General features: G+C 37.1%; 1 protein-coding gene across 1 annotated transcript in view; it reads right to left on the bottom strand.

Moving 5' to 3' along the window:
- The window catches only part of DDC (dopa decarboxylase), a 70,374-nt gene that overhangs the window by 12,507 nt on the left and 30,077 nt on the right, over window positions 1-27,790 (bottom strand). Inside the window, exons 5-12 of the mRNA XM_050322378.1 lie at window positions 26,692-26,826; window positions 22,823-22,966; window positions 16,920-16,986; window positions 14,804-14,898; window positions 12,931-12,998; window positions 6,705-6,781; window positions 2,902-2,921; window positions 2,099-2,197 (exon numbers count right to left, since the gene is read on the bottom strand). Of these exons, the coding sequence (XP_050178335.1) occupies window positions 2,099-2,197; window positions 2,902-2,921; window positions 6,705-6,781; window positions 12,931-12,998; window positions 14,804-14,898; window positions 16,920-16,986; window positions 22,823-22,966; window positions 26,692-26,826 (705 nt within the window). The remainder of the gene's footprint in view (window positions 1-2,098; window positions 2,198-2,901; window positions 2,922-6,704; window positions 6,782-12,930; window positions 12,999-14,803; window positions 14,899-16,919; window positions 16,987-22,822; window positions 22,967-26,691; window positions 26,827-27,790) is intronic.

The raw sequence follows: 27,790 nt of genomic DNA, 5'->3' as shown, positions 1-27,790 counted from the left end.
CTCAGCTACAACATGTTTAAAAGAAAGAAATTTTTCAAGACCAGGCACTGGGATAAGCAATATTAAAGTGCAGTTAACAAGTGAAGTTAAATTCAAAATTACTTTTCATTTGGAAGCTTATGTATGGGTTTTAAAATACAAACCAGTGTCAGGCTGGTTTACATACTTCATTGCTATTCCATCCAAAGTAAAGCCATCACAATGTATCTGGAGCTCATGATAATTCCTGAGAGTAAAATGTGCAAGATATGAAACACATTTCTAATTTTTATTTTGCAGCTACTGGTATAACTTTACCAACATGTCTGAAAACTCACAAGAGATATCTTAAATTCTGCTAAAGCAGAGAGCAAATGAAATGCAATTATTTCTTGAAATTTGAGTTCAGAGAGGTTTACTAGAGATAGAAATTACTACTGGTTTTTTTTGTTTTTTTTAAAGATGCTCTGGATCCCACTGAATCAAACCAGCAAACACTGGGGGGAATGAGCAGGGGGGTGAGAAGAAACAAATGGTTCCAGTTTGAAGAAGTATACAGTAAGCCAAATTCTGTACTTAATTATCCCGCTTGCCCTTTCATAACTTATTTTTATATCTACACTGGAGAACAATGTAGTCCTTAATGATGTATAAAACACACACACTCAGTTGTACAAGCCCTTGGAAATCTAGTTATCTGAATTACCTTCACAAATAAGGTTTTATTTTGGAGTCAGTATTTTTAAGAAAAGATTGATTTTCTTAGCCTTCCTGAACTGTATGGTTCAAATATCAAAACTTGGTCTTCAGCTGTGATATATGGCTGGACAGTCAGAGAAATATCAGGGAAACAGGGAAAGAGGGAATTTGTTGAATGTAAATATTGACCTGTAGGAGCTAGAATCTCATGCAATTGAAAATGAGGCTTCGAAGCCTCATTATCCCATTGCATGAGATTTAGCCACAGGTCAATGTTTACATTCAACAAACTGAATTAATTGCAGTCTTCAGAAATCTAACCTGAGAGAGAATCCCACTGGGAATAGTAATGATAGAAAAATAAAGTGATAACAAACATATCAATTTTTCATCAGAATGATACATATCAGATTGACATAAGGATGACAGTACATCAGGATTCCATAGCTGCCAAAATTTATTTCTGAAAGCCTCATTAAGAATAAAAATCTAATTTTGATATTTGGAGAGTCCATTGAAAATTATACTGTGATTAAAATAAGGACCAATCTTATTCTCCATCCCAGAACCTTTCCAAATCAAAAGAGACTTCCTCACACAGTGATTTTACAAGAGTGGAAAAAGTCTTTTTTAGGAATTCTTCTGTTTAGTACCCCAATATGTAGTACTAAATGCGTGTCTGCAGGGAGGTTGCTATGCTAGACCAGACCTTTAGCTAATGGATATTTTTGTAAATATTTAGAGCCAAGTCATGGATCTCCCCTAACTAGAAGTTTCCCTAAACTTCATAAAGATGAAAGGTATGCTTGAATTTGACTTTACTGCTACAGAGGGAGTATATATATAATTTAGACTGGCGCCAGATGGTTTTTTTAGTGATTAAAACCCTCTTCTTTTTACATCAAGAATAAATGTAGTACTCATATCAATGTTAACAAACTGTAAATTGTACACATTCTTTTTTTAAATAAAATATGCATTTTAAACAGGAAACAAAGCAGCAGTAGAAGTAGAAATGCCAAATAAGTCGCTGTATCCCTTAATCATAATCTAAACATGCTATCAATGCATGCACATTAATAAGATAAAGAAGTAATGAATATACATGTGTTTCCATAATAAAACCATGAGTGTGGTTTAATCACGAGGGAACTATGGTCCCATATTGTAGAAATTCCAAATTCCTAGACTTGTCTTCCCTAAAGATTAACATAAAATGGATGACAGCTTTGATCCTGCCGTGATATGGAATTGTGACCTTACGTGGGGTAAACGAGCAGCCCCAGCTGTTGAACTGAGCTGCCTCAAACTGTTGCCTGTGCTTTCTGACGTGTACAGAAGTCATGGAAAGTAGACAGGCAGCCAGCCAGTTCACTTTCCCTTGCCTGCCCACCACAAGTCACCCAAGAAAGCAAATCACCTTGCGGATGTGCTCCTGCAGCCCCTTGACCCCGTACATCCTCAGCACGAACCAAAGCTTCAGGGAGCGGAACCTCCTGCCCAGGGGGATTTGCCAGTGCTGCAACCAACGAGAAGAGAGGGCACCCGTGTTAGTAGGAGTCATTGCTGCAGTGCTGCAGCAGAAACTACATTCTGTAACAGTTTTGAAGTGAACCACATTGCCACAGGCAGTTCCTAGAGGTGGGTCAAATAATAGTAGGAATATCTATTCCTGTTTTAATGCCCTGGTGTCAGAACGGAAGGGTCACATGGCAAGTCAAATTATATTTGTGCATCCTGGATTCTCCTCAAAGGCTTTAGAAAAATAAGTATGTTGGAAGCTTGTTACATTGGCTTGTTTGCAGTTGTGGGGCTAGCATCTATAATGACAGGCCCTTTTTCCATTTCAAAACAACAATGCTTCCATGGATTAAAGATTAAAATGCATATGCTTTTATTTTTATTTTTAAATTGTGATATTCACTATGTTAAAGAAAAAAAAAACCCACAACTTTAGGACATTTCTTTCTACTTCCTGAACCTTGAGATTTTGCACATGAAGACCATTTCTGCCTTTAAACAATTTGGTTTTCAAAAAACAGAGTTTAAAATTTCAGTTTGAGAAATGTTAAAAACTTAGCAAGCTGCATCCTTACTAGAAAGAAACATAAATTTTTTTAGGTTTATGATAGTAATGGAAAATAAAAGTCCTGAAAATACCAGTATATACAAGTATATACAAGTGTATACAAGTATTAATTATTACACTGATGCTGTACTTACCCGATAATCTGTTACAAGACCTGGAAATCAAAGAAAAAATGTTCATATTGCATCATCACAATAGCCAAAGCCTTCAATCATTCTAATGTTAATTAAAAAGCTGTATCTTAGCTACACTTTCCATCTGGTACAAATTTCAGCATCATCAGTATCAACAGGACCCCTAAGTAACTAGTAGGATAGCTGGTAGCATGTTAAATAAAGGTGCTTGTAATAACCTTCATTCCCTAGCTAGTCAGAATATGCCACTAACAAATTAAGCCCTTTTAGAGAAGAAACACAATTTTCCTTTCTTTTATACTGCAGATGCTGTGGAGATGACAGACCAAATACTATGTTTATAAGCAGGCAGCAGATAAAACAACTACCACTAATTTTGTTTTAAACAATTTGCAGAATCCCAAAACTCACTTCATCACTCATTCTCTGCTGTGAAATGTCATTTACCTTTAGCCTAGTGAACTGGGAACTTAAAATAATCCACTTCTAACTACCTTTTATACTCATATTTGTTGCTAATTCTTCAGCACGTCTAATAAATGACTGGAAACATTGACTCAGAATTTGACCTCTTCCTGCTTGGACAATACTACTCTGTACTTTTTGTGGCTTTTCATTTGTTGTAGTGAAAGCTCATTATAAACACAGACTGACCAAGCCACAAAGCAGTCCAGAGAGACAAATAGAGGGCATTATTAATTATCCTTTATATAAACACACAGTGTCAAGACGCATCTACTTTTTCTTGTAATAAGGTAATTAAACTGATTTCATAGTAAAGGGAATCGTAACATAGTTACTTGCTGTAAGTCAGTGACAGAAATTTAAGAGATGTAAAATTTAAAGCATTTCTTTAGGAAACATCTGCTTAGCTTCCTTATTCTGCTTTATTACTCTGCCATGTCATATAAGCTTCATGGGCAAGTACGTACTTGAATTCTTAGGGAAAATGCTAAGTGCTCATGGAATTGTGAACTGCAAGGTACTATATAGAACTGTAGCTTCTGAATTTGACCAGTCTGTCATTTACATAATTTTCAGGCTTTATGTTTCCTAGGAGATAATAAAAAACCAGCAAAAAAGGACTATTTCCTGTCTTACAAGCTCTCTTGCTGATGTTCTCTCATCTATGCAGCCAAAACATAGGAAAAAACATGGTCCTTCTTTCCCTGTAACAGATAGTCAATGGGTTCTTGAACCTGTTACTGTGTTGGTTAGCAGGTGGTAAAAACACACACACACCAACCAACAATCATTAACCTGTTCCTGGACCTGAGGAAATGAATGTGGTTGTCTCAACTTTTTTTTTTTTTTTTTTCACCTTAACGAGGTAAACTGATAATATTCATATTCTTCTGCATTGTAGCAGCCATTTCTGTTTGAAAGCTGCAAGACTGGTAGCAAAGAGAGGAAAGCAACTGGTGACAGATAAATAATCCTACGCTCCTGCAAGGGGCTATGTCTAATGATACACAACAACGCCTTTCACAAGCTGTGAAGCAGAATGTAATCAATGCTTAGTCCTTGATTCCTTGATTACGAGCCTTAGTCTTACATCTGTATTTAACCAGGAGGAATTGCATTGTGGGAGCATACATAGTGTTCACAATGAAGTATAAAGCTGCATTCTTCTAACACTGCCATTAGGATTTGACCTATATCCTGGGCTGTCAGGCAAGCTAGTATAATCTTCCCGGTGTGATGATGCAAATCACATAAAATTATAATTAATGACAAAATAAAGACTTTCCCCTTGGGGACACACATAATTGCCATATGGTTATTAAGAATAATTGCTCACAGATAGAGATATTTTTCCACTCATTTAAATTCCTGAGTGAGAGATGAGTGAATTCAAAAATACTACTTCATTTGCTTTGTAAACCATGATGGGAATTCTCAGATCTGAGACATACTCAGAAAATAAGACCCTCCATTAGACAAGTCATACTTCCAGGAGTGCTGACATCTCATAATCACACAGGGATCAATAGGGACTGTAGCACCTTTGTGTAGTAAATGTGTAGCAAATTTGACTACATTTATTGAAGGCGTAAGTGTGGGTTGGAAGTTTAACTAGAGACATTTGCATTTGAAAAGTGTTGTCCAACTCCTTGCAAAAATTGATACTAAATGAGAATAGAGAATAGAAAAAAATTAGCATTACTAGGCTGCTATTAATCAGCTGATCTCTTTGAAATCATTATGTCAGATCATAGAACATGCTCTCACTGCTTCTGAAGGCAAGATGAAGGCTGAACAACTTTTTATATAACTGAAGTGATAAAGTTTTCAGGTCAACTAGATATCCTTACTAATGGCACCCTACTTTTAAGAAAGGCTTGATTTTCTTGTGGTTATTTAACCTGGAGAAGGTCTGAGGCTCTCGTATCATCATTGTCAGTTGTCACAAGAATGTATTTTCACTTTAGTTAAGGCTGGATTTTTTTTCTCCTGAAAAGAAATATTTTTAAAGTATGTAAATATTTTTAACGTATGTAAAAACTTGTGCCTTAAATGTATTTGCTGTAACTTGTATTTTTCATTTAAAAAGGCAAAAAAAGGGTACATATTATTTTCTTAACAATTTTAGCTTTTAGAGGGTGAACCTCAGCTGGGTGAACATGCAGAATTACTGCATGTTCCTGTTTACTGCACTGTATTTGCATTGCTTAGAAATGGACAAAAGAAATAAAATGCAAGATTTATGCCAGTTCAGGATTAAGGCACAGGAATCCATTTTCTCCTAGGGTTTTTTAGTGAATGGTGGAATTCTGGATGGTATTAATTTAAATGTCAATGAGTTCATAGCCATAACAGAGAGGAGATAAAGTACTCAGGATACACTTCTGAATGCAGGTTGGGACCAACAATTCCAGGAAAAATATGAGATTGAGTATATGGTAAGAGCATCCACGTATGATTCACCCTCTTGAGAAAGTTATGAGAGAACTTCCACCACATGTTGACACTGCACTGCTGTGACCTTCTTCACAATTATTCAGTTAATAACCAAATGTGTAAAAATGGGCTTCAAGATGGCAAATATCATTCTGCAGTTTCTACGTATGTGCAGGAGCAGCACTAATCCATTAAGGAGCTTTGTACAGAGCCTAAGATTTGTAAGTTCTTTGTGAGCATTTTGTGAAGAGCTTTCATGAGCATTTTGTACAAGACAGATAGTCTGCTCTTACTGCTTTCCTCTACAGCCAGTGTAAGAACATGAGAGCTACAGGATGATGTCACAGAAGGCTCAAAAATATAGCAGAGACAGCATCTTCTTTGTGGCTTCTGGGAATTTTTGCTCCTTACGTGGGTTTTTGAAAAATTTGAATCAGGGATTACACAAATAGCTAAGAAAAAAGTCACACACTTTAAAACCAAATTAGATCCTGAAACCATTCTGGAGAAAGATATGTTGGGGAAGGCAGGTTAAGGAGCTTGAAACTCAGCACCCAGTAATATGTTTATCTGACAGCCAAAAGACCATAAAGAATTTTCTCAACACTCCTATAAAGAATCAATGGTAAGTCTGGAACTGGGGAAATCCCAGCACAAAAATAGTAATATAATGCTTTATAAAATTACCTTCCTTCTATTACTTTTAACTAACTAAAATCTCATTAAACAAATACTTGCACTTTAATAAGCTTAACTCCCTCAGGCACTCAGAAAATGGAAATAGGCTCCTAAACAACTTAGGTAGTTTTAAGAATTTCAGTTTTCACCTTAAGTCCTTTTTTTTCCATTAAATATCAATGTGGGAACAAAATAACAATAATCTCATTTAGCTGTAAAATTACCAGACTCCTGATGGTGATGCTGCAGGTAAAGAGGTTCTAATTTAAAGGCACCTATTAAATCTGATCTTTTTTTCACCCTGTATAAAAAAAAGAAAAAAAAAGAAAAAAATCAAATTGAGAAATTTAGGAATAGAAATTTAAGGGATTTTATTTCCACAAGAAGTGAAGTCAAATTGAATGTGTTTAAACTGGCATATTTCCTGAGCACAGCCTGTGCCATTTTCAGTGCTTTTTCACAGCCATATCAGTACTGTACTTACAAGTAGTTAAGTGTAAGGCTCAGCAGGAACGGGCAGCATGACTGCACGACTGCATATTTAAAAACAGACAAGAAACAGACATAGAGGATCTTTTTATGGTGATAGACACTCACACCAGAATGTGAGACTAGCTGAAGCAATGTTAATGTTTGCAGTCAACAGAAGTTGTCTTGAAATTACTGCAGTACAAAGCTGCGTGGGAAGAGCTGTTGCTTCCTAAACACCGTGCACAGCCGCGGGGAGGCTTTGTGGATGCTGGCCCCTGTCTCTCCATGCTGCAGCCACTGGTAGGGACAAGCCACCCGGTCCAGACTCAGGCTTCCCTCTTGCACCACCATGCCCTTAGCTGGATCCAATACACAATTACTGACAGACATGCTACAGCACAATGTAACACTGAGAAGCATACCTTACTATTGCCAGCTAGGGGTGGTGTGACTGGACTGAGGTTCAAAAGCCAGTGTGTCCCTTTTAGAGAGAATAAGCTATGTTTTGCCAATGGTTAACAACAAGATTTTTTCTCGTTCGTGCTTCACGCTGTGTAAGACTGACTCACCTCCACAAATGTTGGGGTTTATAGAGGCAGAAGAAGAAGAAACCATAAATCAAAAAAGGCAAAGACTGCTACATCATTATATTAGGCCTATAAATATATTACAAAGTAAGCAAAAGTTGTATCAACGCGGGAATGCTCTAAATGACCAAAGTCCAAACCTTTTATTTTCCTGTGGTTTCAATGTGAAATTGTAAATTTCTAAGGAAAAATTTAATTTCCAATATTTTACTGTGCATTTATAAATGCACATTTATATATATATTTATTTATACTGTGTATTTATAAAGACGGTACATACTCCCAGCTCTCATTCACATGGTCATAAAACATCTTATACAAACAAACAAAAAGCCTCTCTATGACTAATGGCCAGGGAAGTACCAAGGTTAACAGCTAAGTGCTTTCCTTCAGGTATGGAAAGTATGTAGCTGAAGATAAGTAAGCTTATGCACATGAAAATAGCAACAAACTTTCAGAATGCTCTCAATAAAAACAATTAATAACTTATTTGTGTGCTGGAAATGTCCTGTGGAGAGAAGGAAGAAACTATTAACTGAAAGCAGGTTTAATTAGGGTAAATATTTTTAACAAACCTTAAGTTGTTCTACTGTAGTTTATTTGATATGCTTGATTACTTTGATATATTCGTGTTTCATTAGCTCATTCTGTATGCAACTAATTCAAATTACAAGCAATGTACTTATTTGTTTTGTGACAGCTTAATTTCTCCTCTGTTTAACAATGGAATAGATAACTACTCTGCAGGAACATCTAGTTTAGAAGACATAAAAATGCTACCATCTTGTACTTCCTTGGTGATGTCACTGCTTTTTTAAAAGGAGATTTCACAGGTCTTAATCTGGCAACCATGAAAAACTATCTAAAAGGATTACTAAAATAAATCCAAAGCCTGGACATCAATGTGTACAAACCACTTGAGTTGCACCTCTATACACCATGCCTAGATTTCACCCTATGTATTTGAAGTTTGCAGTAAGCGCTTGTGTGGTCTGGACAAGGGACATTACTGGTGAACTCCAGTCTAGTAAGGCCCTCTGATTAATATGTGCCATTGGTTGTTCAAACTGGCAGCAATGAAATAACAAAGAGAAGTCCAAGGGCAATCAAAAGGGATTTCAGGGTCCTGGGACAATTGTAGAGGGATCAGGAGCACAGGTAGTGAACAGTTTCCTCAATTCTTCCAGTAACAAGAAATAATATTGATAGGAATAGGCAGATCCATCAGGTCAATGAGTGGCTCTGGGGTTGGTGAACTGGACAAATTCTGTAGTTTTTGACCACAAATGGGATGATCTACTCAACACCTGGTCCACTGACACCTGAGAGGATGCACCTATCTCAGACAGGAAAAAGAGCTGCATAAACACATCATGAGGTAAGTGAGCAATTGGCTCACAGGTCAAGCACAGAGGGTAATAGTGAATTGGGTGACATCAGTCTGGGGACCTGTCACTAGTGGGGTTCCACAGGGCTCCATCTTGGGCCCTGTGCTCTTCAACATCTTCATAAATGACTTGGACACAGGACTGGAAGGGATACCAAGCAAGTCTGCAGATGATAACAAAACTGGGAGGAGCTGTTGACTCCCTAGAAAGCAGGGAGGCCCTGCAGAGAGACCTCAACAAATTAGAGAGTGGGGCAATCACCAATCATATGAAGTGAAAGAAGGAAAAGTGCTGGATTCTGCACCTGGGATGGGGTAACCCTGGATGTTCGTACAGACTGGGGAATGAGGTGCTGGAAAGCTGTGTCATGGAAAGAGAGCTGAGGATCCTGGTCGAAAGCAAGTTGAATGTGAGTCAGCAGTGCCCTGGCAGCCAGGAGGGCCAACTGCGTGCCTTGGGGGGCATCAGGCAAAGCATCTCCAGCTGATTGAGGGAGAGGATTGTCCCACTGTGCTCTGTACTGGGGCAGCCTCACCTTGAATATTGTGTGCAGTTTTGGGCACCACAATATAAGAAAGATTTTAAGCTATTAAAGAATATGCAAAGAAGGGAAACAAGGATGGTGAAGGGCCTTGAGGGGAAGCCGTATGAGGAGCAGCTGAGGGCATTTGGTCTGTTCAGCCCAGAGAAGAGGAGATTGACAGGAGACCTCATTGCAGTCCACAACTTCCTCTTGAGGGGAAGAGGAAGGGCAGACACTGATCTCTTCTCTCTGCTGACCAGTGACAGCACCTGAAGGAAAGGCCCAAAGTGTGTCAGGGGAGCTTTAGGTTGGATATTAGAAAAAGGTTCTTTCCGCAGACGGAGGTTGAGTCCTGGAACAGGCTCCCCAGGGAAGTGCTCCCAACACTAAAACTCAAAGAGGTCAGGAAGAATTTGGATGTTACTCTAAGTCACATGGTGTGACTCTTGGGATGGTCCTGTGCAGGGCTAAGGGTTGGACTCAATGATCCTTGTGGATCCCTTCCAACTTGGCATATTCTGTGATTCTGTGACAGGAGTGGTGTTCTTAACTTACTTTGCAAATACCCCTGGCCGAATGACGGATCACGTCAGAAGGATGTGACATTGCAGTTTGAGTGGCAGTTCATGTAAGCAGGGAATGCAGGAAGGGTGCTGCAACCTGCAAGTAGGTCCACACCTCAGGTAAGTGCTGAGTGCTCAGGAGGTCCACACCAGAGGACTGAGTGCTGTAGGTCTCTGCCATAATGGTGGGCACTAACCTCGGAGCCAAACCCAGTGTGTCTACTCAGACAGCCCCTGAGAAGACTGCTGCTCAAGCCCAGACTGAAGTGGTAAGGAAGGAGACATCAGTACAGGTGGCAGTTTGCAATGGATGCCCAGATACTTCTACTGGAGAAAAGGCTGGTACCTGCACAGAGGGTGCCCAGGTTGATTACCTGTTGCAGCAGGTGGCTGAATTACAAGAGAGAGTTAATAGGCTAAGCAGTATTAGAGGGGCTGAAACAGAAGAGATACATGGCTTTGAAACCATACACTTGGTTGGACTTAGATGATCTTTAAGTTCCCTTCCAACCTTAGCCATTCTGTGCTCTGTGATCTACAGATAAGCATCTTCTGTAAGCACCTTCCTTCCAAATACTAAAACACCCTTCCCAACCAAAAGTTAACACTTAAGCCCTGAAAAGAGTAATAAAAAACCAAGAATACCAAGACTTTGAAAGATTATTATTTTCACTCTCTCTGAATGAAGACACTTCTTCCCATTTTATAATATTCCAGAGTAGCAAGTGAACAAGTGAGGCAAAACTGACTGGTAGTTTCAAGGCAAAGTCTCCAAAGGACTCTTGAGTATAGAAAATACGCACTTCTTGGAATGGCCATATTAAATTTCTTTTTCTAGGAAACTGACTGCTCTTTTCTGTACATCAAGAAGACTGAGAATATTTTACAAAAGGTTTATAATGAAATTGCCTCCAAATCCAAAATTATATCAGTACCACATATTGCACTGAGTAGTTAAATAATTACATTACAGATCTAATGGCTAGATTATCTTAATCAGCAGCAAAAAGAAATGCAAGTGTTTAGTGGGGAAAGTGCTGAGAAGCCTGGGTTATTTAGAAGCCTGCCCATCAAAGGAACTCATATTACTTTAATCCGGAAATGATGTTCAGTGTTTACTGAACTCTTTCCATGTTACTACAATATCATGCTTAATACTTCCCATGGATCCTAAGAGGACTATGTATCCTTCACAATTACTTTTTCACACCATGTTTCTTCATCCTTTCTTATCAAATTTCACCCTTTTAGGCAGTGTAATAGTTGTTAAGAGAGGTAAATGTTGAACATGTGTCCTAGAGTTAGCTGGACAGTGGTTTTGGCTTCAAGTCAAAGAGTTTATGTGTACATTTCATTCTTTATTAAGTGAATAACATCTATACATAAATGCCTTGCTGAAATGCAGCCTGTTTGGCTGTAATAGTGAGACTTTGAGTAAGGAGGCATTGTAAAGCCCCTTGAGATTCCTTGTAATGGAATCTTCCTATCTACGAAAACAAACATTCTAAGCTTTGCTACAAAGAAGTTAAATCACCTGAGATGGAAGTCACAGTGGGATTGGATATACCTTGTTTTCCTGGAAAGCCAGGTAAAACACTTTTAACATAGTTCCATGGGGTCTTCAGGGAAAGCAGAATTAATGAGAAATTAAAATTTAGGGACTAGACTCTGTACCCTAATTGTTCTACAAACACTAAAGAGAATTATAGTGTACTGTCTTACTTGCAGGTGGCTATTTTTTTTAACATATCTTTGAGTAAAGGGAAAAAGAAAGGAGAAACTAGCAAAGGAGTTTGTTTCATTGTTTTCCTATTTCCAAATACACAGAGACACAGCATGTTATGAGGTAATTATAAACTGGAGCGATGGGTTAATCACTGCCACTACTAACGAATTAGGGTCAAAATGTAAGCCATTTACCCTAAGGAAAAGAAAAAAAAGATCATAATGGCTTGGAATATTTGCAATACCTATATCAACTAAAATATTTATGTAAAAAATGTCACCTGAAAAGTCAGCTTTGCTGGGGATATTAAAAGAGACAGAGGTTAACCAAAAGCAACTGAGTGATTACTGTCTCACATTTATTCTTCTTTTAAATAACGTGACCTATCTCTGCATGCTGTTTTGGAGTCTTCTTTTTAACATTCAGTTTTTCCTTCCTTTTTCTCATTTTCGCAAATTTTGTTCCATTATAAATGAAATGAATGTTTTCACTTAATTTTGATAAATAGTCTGCATTTACTGAATAGCTGTTTAATTGTGATGCTGGTAAACATCTAGTTTGGGACACAATAGGATCATTTATTATGGAATAGTTTTAACAAAACCATGCTATTATTACTGGTATGGTACTTTGGTTTGTTTGAAAGTATGTCTATGGGTTTCTATTTTGGCATCTTTTTATATCAAAATGTTGTCTCTGCTGTCATTTGGGGAAATTGAAAGTCAGTACAAAATTATATAAACAGTCCTTTTTGAAATCAGCTGCTTTTCATCAGCCAAATCTCAAACATTTTTAGAAAGGCTTTTAAAAGACAAAAGCTTAAACAAAAAGAAATTTTATGGAAAAGAAAAATAAAAAGCTCTGTTTAGCATATTGTTTGTTGCACTGATATCCCTAAATTAAGTTTTTCATTTATGTTTTTAAACAGTCCCAAAATGGACCAAGTATGAATCTGCAGACTTTTTAGGACTTCTCTCTCTCTTTCTGGAACATAATGCCTATTTCTAAATTTCACATTTTTGAAACTTGGATTAAATAAAAGGGAATTTTGTGAATAATTTACAAGACTTGAAGCTATCCAGTTCTCCTCATTTCAATAGAGAAACGTAAAAAAATGTTTACTGGTAGAAGGGCAGACTAATATAATGTGATTTTTTCCCCTTGCAATGTTTTCTTTAACTGTAATACTTACCACATAGCAGAGCAGTCAAAATTCACTAGGAGCCATTTGTGAGGATTAAAGTTAAATGAATCTGCAAACTGAGAATGGATAAATAAAAACCGAATTATGAAAGAGAAAAGTATCCATGTGCTAATGATACAGCAGTGTAATATTGTCTCTGTACCCCTTAACTACAAATGAATTCTTGAATTGGGTCTTTATAATGTTCATGCTGGTGTCACCTTAGTTAGTAACTGTTTTAGTTAAATCTTCATTCATTTTGGGAATGCAGTTCATCTTAGGTGTGCAGTTAGGCTATTAGCATTATCAACATTTTGAGTATTTGTTAACAATTATACTTTTTAGATATGTATGTTAAGGAAAAGTACATATCTCATTGTAAATAAATAAATAAATCTGTATACTCAGAAACATTCACTGTGGTTCATATCACGTTTTCCAATAAAAATTCACTAAGCTTTCTGTTTCCAAGAGCATTAAACATACACACACAAAATTCAAATATACAGAGACAAATGATTTAGTTAATTCAGCATCTGCACATCACATTTATTCATAAAATTACAACTGACTAGGAAATGTTTGGGGATTGTTGGTTTTGGTTTTTTTACTGATAGGGTATTTTCTTTCAGTAGAAATTAGTTTTTCATCTAAGTCAAAAGAAATACTACCAAAGAATAAGGACTGGCAATACATGTTTATACACATAATGTGCCAGGCCCAGTTTACTTGAGATATGTTTAGGTGTGGCATCAGAAAAATCCCAGGTAGGTAAGATGAACATCATGTGGGAAAGGCTTCATCCATGTTTTCTGTTTTAACAAAGGCAGAAGTCATCAGCCTTAAAAAAGAGAGATGAGGGCCTGGCAGCACCTTACAGCACTTTTATGTTCTCATTTGCTTCTCATAACCTTCCCTGTCATCTGTAAACAATTAACAATTACTCTAATAAGAGAAGATGATCTGTCTATCTATCTATATATCTATCTAGCTATCACCCTGTACTAGGTATGGTAGAAAACTCATTCATGGTGGTTAAATATTTACTCCTATGACAAATGCTGCCCAGACAAGGGATGCTGTTTCATTTCCTACAGGAACCAATAACAATAATTTAAAAAATATTCCCACACAGGAAATTACAACAAGCTTCATTTGCTGATAAAAAAAGAGACAGAAAGAAATGCTTTATTTGTGAGGGGGTTTTCCCTCCTCTTCTTCATTAGTCACTACCTATCAGTGCTGTGTTTAAACTTCTGGCTTTACCAAACAGTAATATTTTCTCCACTGACGTGGAAGACAAGGACTTATCTGACTGTCTGAGGGGAGCAGCAGGAAATTGAAGTATTCTTATCTAAGCAACTGAATGCCAAGTAGCTCAGCAAGGGGAGGAAAAAGGAACAGGAGTGCTGTTGGGGGAATATTTCATTTAGCTCTCTTGGTTATTAAACCCTGTCTGTTCGAGATAGAGCTACTGGCTCTATCCTATACGACTTTCAGGATGTAAGAAAAAAATCAAACATAATGACATAATGAGACATAACATTTTTGTAAGAATAATTTTGTGTGTATATGTAAGGCTTCTATAAATGTGTCATTTGGGATATTTGGGAAAAAGTTCCACTTTTCTATTTTGTAAGACACTTTGTTGATTCACTACTACTTGTTATTCTGAATGAGAAACTTCTGCATAGTGGGGTAACTTGCATACTCCCAGTATAAAACAGTAAAAATTATATAAACTTAAGTAATGTAATAGAATGTACAGGGATTTGAGGTGCAGCTTACTCAGAGATTCTGGAAGATTCATTTTTCTTGGATGCATAAACAACACACAAAGAGCAAGGTTTTAGCAGGCTTTTAGAGAAAAAACACCATTCACCTCCACTCCATTTAAAAGATGCCTGAATTCAGGGCAGATGAATGCACTCCCAGCATAGGCTGCATCAATATGCATCCAGATATTTTCCTTATTACCTAAAAAAATAATTGAAGGGGAAATAAATTAAACAGCAGATTAAAAAGCCCTATTAATTTGCATGAAACCAAGTGCCTGAGAGATTTTTCTTTGATGTTATTATTTTTCCAATTTAAAATTAAATTAAGAGAATAAATGTTTCTACCATCTGGGTTTTCACTTCCACATAAAGATGTATACATAATATATTATTTTTCCTTCCCACTTCTAGTGGAACAAAGTCATAGAACCATAGAATATACTGAGTTGGAAGGGATCACAAGGATCATCATGTCTTATCTTACTAATATTAAGCAACATAAAATACTATACGATTTTGATTTAAGAACCATTATAAAATACATTTTAAAAAAAAGATGTATCTAGAGATTTTAACTATAATTTCTAAGGTAATAAAACTACTTAGGCAGTAAGAGCTAGAATATTAGCTGTGCTCCCCACTTCTAACTCATGAATCACAAACATGTCTCTATACAGTACTTTTTGCATATTGATATATAGGCATGCACATGCTTTTGAACTACCAGCAGCAAACTATTTGTTACAAGATGGAGATACTTCTGCAAAAGCAAGCATTGAAGTGTTAAGAAAGTGCTAGTTTTGATTAGTCACTGAATGGTTTCTGCAGAAATATTTTGTCATATAAGCAGCTCATGTATTCCCTGTAATTTAGTATTCACATTCTATTACAGATCACAGTATTAATGCATTTGGTAACAATTCTGGTCTATGAGTTGATGGCTAAAGCCCACATAGCATTTTTACACTGGTCACTAGACAATTCTGATTGCTATTTCCACATACAGAGGTATATCCATTGAGATCTGCAATTGGACACCAAGTTCAAGCTAACACAATATTATTCAAAAAATCCACAACTGAGGTTTATTTGAAAATATATCAAAAGTTCTACTGATTAATTATTTTTAAATATGTTCACATATACTAAGAGGAAAATTAGGGAGAAAAGCTAGCACAAGACTTCTGATTTCAGTGGTGTGAAATACTTCTCATCATTGCTGCACAAACAGGGAATCATTGAGGTGAAACACACATGATTAGCTGCTATACCTAAAAGTATTGGTGTTGCTGTTTTATTAGGTCAGGTCTATAGGAATAAGCCAAACAGCAAAATAACCTGTAGCTGCTAAGCAGACTACTAGAAACCTGTTTAGAAAGGAGGACTGGGAGAAACTGAGTCTCTGGGGCTTGTGCTGAAGAGCAAGAAACCTCACAGAGCAAGTGAACGCCACACAAGGCCCAAAGTTTCAAACCCCACTGAATAAATTACCAGAACATCAAATGCAGTTTCTGTGAAGCTGTTTCAAATGGCTTATAGCTGTAAATTTCCTATTCTAAATGTATACTTGAATAGATATGGTGCACTTTGCATTTTCATCAGCCAGCAAGAGTGTGCTTTCGACCAAACCCTGCTGCAGATCAAAGCTTGACACAACAAACCATCACACAGAAATACTTACAAAGAGTTCCTGACTCAATCACTGCATTAAACACCCTGGCACTTGTTCTATTTTCTTGAAAGATGAAAAAAATCGGGAAGGGGAAAGTAAGGATTAAGAATGTGGATTTTTGGTGCATAGTTCTCTACTTTTCATTGTTGTTAGAACCATGTAGAAACAAAACAGTTGGTGTGGAGGAGAATGAGAGTTCAACTTTCCCCTGATATGCACCGTTGCTGTAGAGGTACTTGCAGGTAGAAGGGCTTGAAGAGAAATGTTACAATCTGAAGCAGTTACAGTAATTTTTAACTGACAGTGTTCCAAAATATGACCCCCCCGCCCCGAAAAAAACCCTTGAGGCAATGTCCTCTCTACTTTTTAAGAGTTTGAGGATGCACATTTGCTGCTTGACTAATGTTAGAAATAAAACTGTAATTGAAGGTCTCATCTCTGAGTAACTTTATTGAATTGGAACACTGGCACTGCACAACGCCCTGGAAATGACTCAGCGTGGCTTAAACTGATATCTGCAATTTTAGAAAGAAGCAGCGAAGACTTACAAATAGGACCCAGTTCTAACAGTTTGTCAAAGGAGCAGCAAGGTGTGGTTCCAAGAGTTGCACAGAACTGCAGAACCAAAAAAAAAAAAGTGTTACAGCACAGAAAATTACCAAATTTAAAAAACTGTCTGCAAAGCCAATAATAAACAAAAAGAGTAAATGGTAAATGATAAATGATATAGGGCTATTGTGGTTTAGGGCAAAATAAACTGATGTTAGTCATTGCCAATCCTTAGTGGAACTTTTGAGAATGTGGGTGGTTTTTTTTCCAAAGCTCCCATAAGAGTCCATTGAAACAGATGCATAAAATCAAATGTTAATATAAAATTGATTGATAATTACTGCAATATATTCACAGTATTATGCTATTTCTATAATTTATATAATTTCTATGTGTTCCCTATGCTTATCATGTGGCCAAATAGTAACCTCACAAATGCAATTGCCATCAAAATAATTTGCAGTTCATGGTATATAAGCAAGTTCTGAACTTGACCATCTCTGAGGTGCTGGAATTCTCATTGGCAGAATAGGTCATCAAATGCTGCTGCCTTGATTAGAGCTCTGCAACAGAGATTTGTAACTGATTTATGCTCAATGCTCAGCCTGGAAGCTGTTCCCTAGTAGCATATGTTTACTCTTAGACTGGCAAGATTTTTTCCCAGGTAAACTTCTCAGAAATTCATCCTAAAATACTGAAACTATACTCCCTTCATTCTTTTAATGTCTCATTTAATGTCCTCTTCTGTGTGACCAGTGGATCAAAAGCAGAGGTAACAAATGCTCAAGTTTCACAATAGAAAGAGAATATAACTAGGTGAAAATGAGCTATCCTAATTTGCTGGGAATATGCAGGTAGAATTTTAACAAAAAAATCCCAAATCCCAAATACATTTAAACTGACATTATTTTATTTTTCATTGATACATTTACGTTTTAAACACCCCGTCCCATTTCTGAAAACACTTACAAAGGCTGGATCTATTTTTTGTCTTGTACTGGATTTTTAAATAACAAAAGACACTTTACAGCTTAAATAGACAGATAAAGTATGCTGGGTTTTAGTCAGAGTACTGAAGTACAAAAGCACTAGATAATTTATCCAAGGTCACACACAGACTACAGTACAGCCAGGAGATGACTATGAAAATGCCAAATCCAGAATTTTTCTTTTTTTTTAGTTTTATTATTTCTAGTTACTTTTTCTGCCAAGTACACTATCAGTGCACTACCTTTTGCTTTTACGGTTTTCCCCTATGTATCAGCAACTAGCCACATTTTTCTGTGTGTACGTGTGCACGTGTCCCTCAGTGAATTCATGATGAGAACAATAAGGAAAAAAAGGAAAAACCTCTATGGTACTTGTCCACCCACTAGACCTTTCCAGAAACAAACATACTGTCATAGCAAAACTTGCAAACAGTAATTATTAAAGTAATAAAGGGACAATACAGTATTTTTTCTTTATCAAGCTATTAAGAACCTGAGTCTGAAACAAATACAGTTCTGAAAATGAGAAGCACATTCTACATATAGTTGGTAAAATTGTGTGCTAACATATTTTTTCCTCAAAATAATCTAATCTTTATCTGTACTGGGTCTTCCTATATTCCTGAGTCACATGAGAAGAACAAAAAAATTAAAATGCTTTGAGATACATTTACGACTTCTCTGCAAGTGTTGTACTGCAGTTAAGGTACTCTCCTTCTAATCAGGATAAAGAGTAGGTTTTTTCAATGAGAGATTATATGAGTTCAAAAATATTCTTAGTTGTTTAAATAATGGCTTATTCTGTAAAGTATACCTCAGTTTCTAAAATAATTTTGTTTTCCTCTCTGCAGGTACCTAAGCCTCAAAGCTACTTGCCTTAATTCTCAGAAACCACTTTAAAGTGACAGCACCTGCTCTTGTCAGGACTCTCATTACCCTGCCTCAGTACTACAGAATGAATCTAACTCAATTTGTAGCCTGTGTAACACCAGAAAAATCACATTTGTGCAAAGGGCAGGGGACAGGCTGCATCACAGAAATGGGACTGATGGCTCAGTATAGCCTACAGGCCTTATCCTTTTCAGGTTGTGCACTTCAAATTTGACTCAGCCCTGGCTGTGAATACAAAACAGCTAAAAAGTTCGCATCAGTCATCTCATGTATTAGTTTCCTGAAATGAAGAGCTATATCAGGAAACATGCATGAACATTTATGATGCCTGAGAGCAATTACTCATTCTTTTCAACTGGAAGACCTCCTATAGCTTTTGCAAAAGACACGGACACATTTTGCATGGTTTCACGACAAAGCTTTTCATTTGCGACTAACTAAAATGAGGCAGGATTTTCAGTGTTCCCTTATTGTTTTTATTTTCTCCTATTCAGTTCTTTGCCAGCTTGCACTTATGAGAATGCCTGTGGTCTGAAGAAAACTGCAACAGTTCTCTAAACCACCATTCAGTATTTTACAAAACAGCGATCAGTCATAAACTGTGGGTTAAGAAACATCACCCTAGGCATCTGTACATGTCTCCAGAATGCTTCTTCCAAATGGAAATCTGTGGTCAGGATCTAAGTGTTGACTTCTACTGAAAAGATGGCTCCTCTGTCAGTCTGATTCTGATTTATTGTTTCCCAAGTGAGTCTGGGTATAAACAGCCTGTTTCTTAATATCCTGCAGATCATCATTCAGAAGAGTCATTTCAGCTAGAATCAGAAAGATTTCATGCTGGGTAGCAAGGCAACCATGTCATAGCAACTTTTTGCTGGATAAGGCTGTTGAAGAGTATTTTATTATATATTTGCCAGCTGCAATCTATCAGTGTTGGTTTATGAAAGACAGCATAAAGCTCACAGGCCACTTACACACATTCAAGTGAACTGGGCTTGAATGCAATGGACACTACATCTGAATTCGGAAGTGCTTAACTTAGGGGTCTCCAAATTTGAGCATCCCAGTCAACATTCAGCAAACACAGAAGCCTATCTCAAGCTGGGACCATAGGGCCCAGCTGAGAAAGGCATTTATCATGTGCTTAGCTACCAGTGTGTGTTTATAATTAATGAAATGGACATGACTTCAGCATATGCTTTAAATATCTCCCTTTAATGGTGGCCAGATGAAGGGCTGCGTATCATCCGCACTGGAAAATTGCTCCTTGGTAAATTGTGGCAACTTTAGTGCCTCAACACCTGACACAGTTAAGTGCTTTGTTTGCACAGTCTGCTTGCTTTACTATATGAAAATACCCGTTTCAATTTCTGCAAAAGTATTTTGAAATGGACAAATTAACACATGTCCAAATTTAGAAATAAAAAAATTAAAAGTAGAGATCTGCATATCCCATTGGCAACAACCTTCACTGAACAGAAAGATATACACATCACTAATGCTAAAAGATATTGATGGTAGGTAGGAATGCAAAGACACCTTTTAAAGACAATGCCCCTCCCAAAAAAAAGGCTGATTGCAAAATCCTATGTATGTGAAAAGCAAACCTATAATTACCATATTGCTGTAATGGCAGAACCTCTTTCACATCAAGGAAGCCTCGCCCTGATTCTCAACTCACCTCTACAGGGAAAGCATTTCTATCAAGTTCTGTATAATGACTCCTCATTTATTCGTTAAGTATAAGAGGAGAATCATGCCTATAAGGCATTGTAATTTAGTTGCATTTTCTTTTTAATCCTTTACAAAACTTCTTGCTGATAAGGGAGACTGAAACAGCTCGGATGCAAACAAGACGTCTTCATTAGGAATGATCTCTCTGCTGTCACAAGTCTCTTCAGGCAGAATTTCTTCCGTCAAACTTGTTGCTTTGATGTTGAATCACTCCCCTTAAGGAAGGATCAGTGAATACAGGGAGACAAGGAATCAAGTGGCATAAGGTGTTTCCTTGGTAATGTGCATATCTTTGTTGTCAGAACAAAATAAAATAGCACCAAATTACTCAAGAACAAAAGAAATGGAAACACTTTTGAAATCCTCAAGCCAGAAAAGGGAGCACTAATACAGTCCATGGACTGCTGCTCAGCACGGCAGAGAATTAGCACACCTTTTGAGTTAAGAAGCCAACCATAAGGATAATGAGATCTAGTTTAATCTAAGCTGACATGTTTTATTGCATACAAATAAGTGGAAGACCTGGTACAGGCCATATTAACTCAGATGGAGCCTCTGCTGTCTCTGAAAGCCTGTTTTGCACAGCAAACCAAACAGAGGAAGAAAAATAACAATTTAATCACCCGTTGTAAAGATGTCACTGGATACATAAACCAGATTTGTTTATTTCCTCATTACACATAGAAAAATTAATAAGGAATGAATATTTATGAAGAGCAAGTTGCATTTTTTTTTTTGTTAATGGACAAAAGTTGAGGAAAAAACACATTAACTTTGCGGTTAGTGCATAAAGACATGATATAGTGCTGTACTTGTAATTGTTTAAAATTAACAGTAAGATATAAAAGTAGGACCCTGTGTAAGGTATTATGAGCTGGGATCATAGAGAAATGAAACATGGCTTGTGGCATGTTCTCCCCCTCAGCAGGTGCAGCCCACAGAAAAAAGTTCATTTTGGAAGCCCTAGAGATGCTTTGTTTCTCAGTCATCGTCTTATTATACTGGAAAGCAAATGATAGGATCTGCTTGCGGTCATTCCAAGGACTCGCTAGTTCCAGGCAGCCTGAAAATTAGCATCATTCTGCACATATAAAACCACTTTTCACTCTAGTTATCCTTATACTACATTAAAAAAACCAGACTCTAAAGGTCAATAACAAGATTAGTAAAAAGATTATATTTTCAAAAGAGCTTGGTGAAATTTAAGCTTCTTTGTCCCATTTGGCACTTATCCATGAGTATAAGAAAGCTTAATCTGCTAATTCTTCTAAAAACAGTTAATAAAAATTGAAGTTCACATTAGCCCTTTTCAAAATGTTACCACATGAAAATGAAAAAAGTTGTCAGACATGACTTTTCTGAAAATGTTGTGACACATTTTTTAATCTCTTAAAAAATCAGTTTCTGAAGTTCTCAGTTTCCAAATTAGTTGTCGGTGGCTTTTTTTTTTTGTTCAGTTTTTCTCCAGTGGAGGCCAGTAAAAACATATTCCTTGTAGCATATTATACCCATTAATATATCTATACAGCCCATGGTCAATATCACGTTTTGCAGAGGCATAATGCTTGGAAACAAGAAAAAATTTTCTTGGTGATGTACAAAACTGCAACACAAGTTACTTGCTTCATGGGATAAATTCATTTTAACTTGAAATAATAAGATGGTGCTCTGAACTGGTAGGAGGAGTAGATGTGAGAAATAAGAAAATATTCTTTTGATCGGGTACTTATAGTACAACAGAACTTTAGAATTTTATCTAATCTAACACTATTCTACGTCAAAAATTCAGAGCTTTTGCTAGACTGTTGTAAAAGCAGGAATCTATGGAAAAGAAACAAGATAGCAAGACAGATAACAAGAAATGATGACACCTGAAGTTTCCACAGCCACATTCACCTGTTAGAGATTAGTTATGTACTCACAAATACCCAACTGACAATGCCTGATATTGATGATATTTATTTGAGGTATATTATGGAGGTTCATCTCTTTGCTAAAGTACTGAGGAGGGGAAACTTTTGTTTCTTGAAAATACTTAAGCTTGAGGGAGCATAATTTAATTTATTTCCTTTAAGCTTGTTTTATGTTTAAGTAAGTTAGAAACTGAAAAATAAGGGTAAACAGTTCAGAGTTTAAGGGTTAGGAGATTATAACACTGCAGAACTACATGCAACTACAAATCTCAGCTGCCTATCAATGCCTCTGTTAGGGATTAGATCATCTACTCTTGTCAGAAGTAGCTTATCAGAAGCAAAAAATCCACTGATTAATTAAAATCCAGTACTCACAAAGAACGGTATAAGACCAGCAGCTTTGTCTTCATCCAGAACCTTCTTCAGGGTTGAACCACAAACACTAAATGTATCATCTGAAGGAACACTTTTAATCTTCACAGCACCAATTAATGCAGCCCTTTCCACAGATGAATGAGCCTACAAGGAAATGGGGAAGTTTTAAGACTGACACCTTTTATTGGAATGTGAGTTCATTTGAATTTAAAAAGAAAAAAAATAATTTCTTTCAAGTAGAGCAATACTTGAGATTCTGGGACTATTGATGGTAAGTGACAGATACATACCTCTCTCTCTTTCATATAGGTAGACAGACAGATGGACACACATAAATATATATACCTACACACACAATTAACTGATAGAAATCCTGAAATATCCTTGAGACCATTGCCATGACACAATTCAGACAAGAGTTCAACTAACCTTTGTGAGATCTTTAATTAACATGGTAGGATTGATGTAGAGCTTGAGGATTTGGCTCTAAATCAGCCAAAAGATGTGCAGATAATCAGCTTGCCTGAGAATGATGGAGCTGTTCACTAGCATATTTTTATGGTGTACAGCTTTGCTGACCTCTAAAATAGTACACATCATGGTATGGTATAAACCAAGATACTTTCTTACATTACCTTTTTTTTAGATTATGTACTGACTAAACTGTGGTTCAATCATTCATTCATTTTGTTAGGCAAGTAAGGACCACTCCCAATATGTTATTTTATTTTATTTACAACCCATTTCATTTGAATTCTCTGGAAATAATATTTTTTAGAGCATAAAGCACATGTCAGTAAATAAAAACAAATATATCACTAAGAAATTCTTGTAAAATTATGAAGTACAATAGAATAACTAGAATAACTCTTTTGACAACGAAAGATACATTTAGCCACAAAATACTCTCATTTACAGAATGACTAAAACAACAGAAAAACCTATTTTACCTTCCACCTTCTACGGTTTCATTAATCATCATTAATTTGAAAGAGAAAAACTCCTCACATTTTCATATCATGGCTATTCTTATTCACATCTCCATCTTACCTTGCTAATTCTTGCCAGTACCTACAAGAGTGCTTATCAGTTCTATTTTAATTTAATATATAATCACAAAAATAATAATCCAAAACTTCAGTTGAACTAGACTAGATGAAGATAAAGCTTTTGCCCTTCAACTTCACATATCCCTGGAATTACATGTTTTAAAGGCAGCTGTATCATTAATTTGTATCTCAGAAGTGCCTCTTGTCAAAATGCTTTGGTAAACTAATTAGGTACCAACTTGAGAAAATCTGGAAGCTTAAACTTGAAATATAACTTTTAAAGTGGAAACAATGTGTGGCATAGCAATACCATACTTCATTCAAGTATACAATAGAAAAATAAGTTTTATAGCTTTTTTATACAAGAATTGCAAATAAGCAAACTATAATAATACAATGAGGGTTTTAGCCAGTCAGAACCTCTAAATTGCTTCGTCAAGACTTAAAAAGTGTAGCAATATTCTCTTCCAAATGCGTTCTTGCATTGTTGGGCTCCATCAGTGAATGGTTTTCACTCCCACAGAATGGCTTACATTTAACTTTCTTTTGTGGATTATTGCCTGTGAGTCATACAGGTCTGTTCTTAATGCAGAAGGGACGGTGAGCTCTGCAACAATCTGCTTTGAAAGGTCAACAGTATCTTAAGGCAAATCCTTCTGTAAACATAAGATCCTCTGACCTTCAGTAGGCAGGAAGGCCTGTCAGTCCTCATTTCAGGTCAGCCACTTACATGGGACAGAAAATCAAAACAAGTAAAAGCCTTTGTGCATCATTGGGTCAGTCAGAGCTCTGGGACTGGTGGTCTGCGCAATACTGACCTTAGGGTCTCAGGCAAAAAAAAAGGACAAATATCTTTTGTGCCTCTTGAAAGCAGTTATCTTTCCTCATATTTTCTTGTCTTGAATCTTCTCACCATGCAAGTGTAGTCACTCTTGCCAACAGCAAAGAGCAAGTGTACTTTTAACTTCTACAGTGCTTTTTAACATACACATAGTAGTAAATCAAAGTAAGGCTGAAACCTGCCCATTTTATTCTGCACAATCAGATATTATTTAAAAAGAAACATTAGGTACTAAGGAAGGGTTTTTTCTGTCTCACTGACATGTAGGTAAGAAAATGTTATAGCTATTAAGAGAAACAACATTGCTTGGCCCTTTAGGAGTACTAGTGTGTGAGAAAGGTAGCAGCAGCAGAACTCATAAGAGTACAATTTGTTCTCATTGACAGTAAAAACCTCTCATGGTCCTGGCCTGCTGAGCATTTAGCATAACTCAGTCTGCTAAATACCACTCACAGTCAGAAATCAAGGATTATATTTTCTGGTTCCTTATAAGATTTCTTAGTTGTATTGACAGATGGAGATCTTAGAATTTTCCTTCTTTAAAAAGGAAAACAAAAAACATTTTGGTCTTCTTCAAGTGCTGTGACCAATGTGCTTTATATTCATGCATTAGATTCGTCTGTGTACCTGCACCTGCACCCATGCATGCATATAGGGAGATGATGTATATGTGTTTGTTTGCACATGTGTATGCACATGTGTGCATAGATGGACATACAAGTTTGGATGCCACAAAAGATGCTCTAGAATTACTTAATGTAATTAAAATTAACACCTTATTTAATTATCTTTATTTACTTCAAATGAGCTCTTTTTATAAAGAAGTGATACTTACGTAACACTGACGTTTGGATATTTACTCTTTGCATTATGGTAGCATACATGAGATTCCCCCTTATCACAGACTCATAGAAGGGCCTGGGTTGGCAGGGACCTCAAAGATCACTTAGTGCCAATCCCCATGCCATGGGCAGGGACATCTTCCACTAGACCAGGCTGCTCAGAGCTTCCATTCAACCTGGCTTTGACACTTCCAGGGGTGGGGCAACTTCTCTGGGCAACCTGTTCCAGTGCATTGCCACGCTCACAGTAAAGAATTTCTTCCTAATATCCAATCTAGACCTACTCTCTTTCAGTTGAAACCATTTCCCTTTGTCCTGTCACTACATGCCCTTGTAAATGGTCTTTTTCCATCTTTCTTGTAGTATCCCTTCAGGCACTGGTAAGTTGCAATTAGGTCACCCCAGAGCCTTCTCTTCTGCAGGCTGAACAACCCCAGTTCTCTCAGCCTTTCCTCATATGAGAGGCGCTCCATTCCTCTGATCATCTTGGTGACACTCCTCTGGACTTGCTCCAACAGGTCAACATCCTTCTTGACCCCTGGTGTTGGGAATCCCAGAGCTGGATGTGCTCCAGTGCTCCAGATGGCGTCTGACCAGACCAGAGGTGCAGAATCCCCTCCTTTGACATGCTGGCCACATTGCTTTTGATACAGCTCAGGATACAATTGGCTTTCTACGCCGGTGCACATCACGAGCCCATATCCAGCCCCTCATCCACCAGCACCCCCAAGTCCTTCTCAGCAGGGCTGCTGTCAATCCCTTCGTCCCCCAGCCTGTATTGATACTAAGGGTTGCCCTAACCTCATGAGATTCCCATGGGCTTGAGCTTGTCCAGGTGCCTCTGGGTGCCATCCCGTCCTTCAAGTTTATCAACCACACCACTCAGCTTAATATCATCTGCAAACTCCTTGACAGTGCACTCCATCCCTTCATCTATGTCTGTAATGAAGATATTAAATAACACTGGTCCCAGTATGGACCCCTGAGGGATATGCTTATGATGTACAGCAAAATTTAAACAAGCAAAACCAAATAGTGACCAATCCAAGGAGTTTATACCTAATTCACATGCCCATTCAGATGGCTGAAATTGTTAAATATAGATGCCATGTTTCCATGTTAATGAGAGGTACTCACCTGATCAGAAGCATAAGCCACCAACCTGCCCATAATCTCTGCTTCTGTTAGCTCAGGCTTTTCTGACTGCACCCGTCTGATGGTTTTTGTTCTAGCAGCAAGCAGTGAAATCAGGGTGGCCTCACTTGCACTACCCTATGAGACAAATTGAGGCAAGGTTCAAAATGAAAACATTCCAGAAGAAAAGCAATGTTTTCTTCTGCATGAATCTGTGAAGTTGTTAAGAGAAACTGCAGATGAGACACTGTGCAATTTCCTACTTTTAAAAATATGTCTGACAGCAAGGGAGGAATCTGTGCTTAATCTCTCTCTCCTTCTTGATACCTCTGCCTGTTTTCTTTAATCTCTATGCCTGTTCAGCTTAGGCACCAGCCTTGCAGTCAGTGCTAGAAAGCTGGACTCACCGACTTATATGTATGTGAAAAGGCTCTCAAACCAGGCACCAATCAGGTGTTAACCAGTAACAATGCAGAGTAACTGCTGATTTCTGTTCTAACTCTGAATTTCTGCTCACTTATGTTCCATCAGGATCTGAATGTCAGCTCTCACTTCTATCAAGCAACAGGCCTAATTATATGTCTTCTCTGACATTAGAATTACCCTGCATAAACCAATTATTGTGTCTAAAAGAGAAAAAAACACTGAAAAACAAAAAATGCTGATTCATTAGAGCTAACTGCATTTCAAAGTATTAGTTAGGTATGTTTTCTTTTTCACAAACACACAGATGAAAAGAACAGTTACACACTATTTCTAAATTGCACTTTGACTCACAAAACTCGCAGTTTAAAATGTGCCTTGGATATTCTGTGACAACAAAAGGGAAATCTTTTGTATCAATTTTCAGTAAATTTCACAGAATACAACTTTCCAAAAATTCTTTTTACGGTTTTCATCTAGAATAGGCAGAAGAGACATGGTCTAAACTGCTCTTTTAAACCACAAGTAACAGTTTGTAAACACGTGTTCATAAATTTCAGTGTATTGGGGTGTCTTATGCAAGATCAAGACTTTAGGTACTTTAAAAGTTAATCAATCATCATGTGAATCACAACAGTGCAATGAGTACAGCTGATTATATTAATATGTATGTCTCTGA

This window comes from Myiozetetes cayanensis, unplaced genomic scaffold, assembly GCF_022539395.1.
Source record: "Myiozetetes cayanensis isolate MyiCay16 unplaced genomic scaffold, myiCay2020 scf1, whole genome shotgun sequence".
NCBI classification, from domain to species: Eukaryota; Metazoa; Chordata; class Aves; order Passeriformes; family Tyrannidae; genus Myiozetetes; species Myiozetetes cayanensis.
The sequence above is the reverse complement of the archived record's forward strand: the minus strand, read 5'-3'. Positions and strand labels throughout refer to the sequence as shown.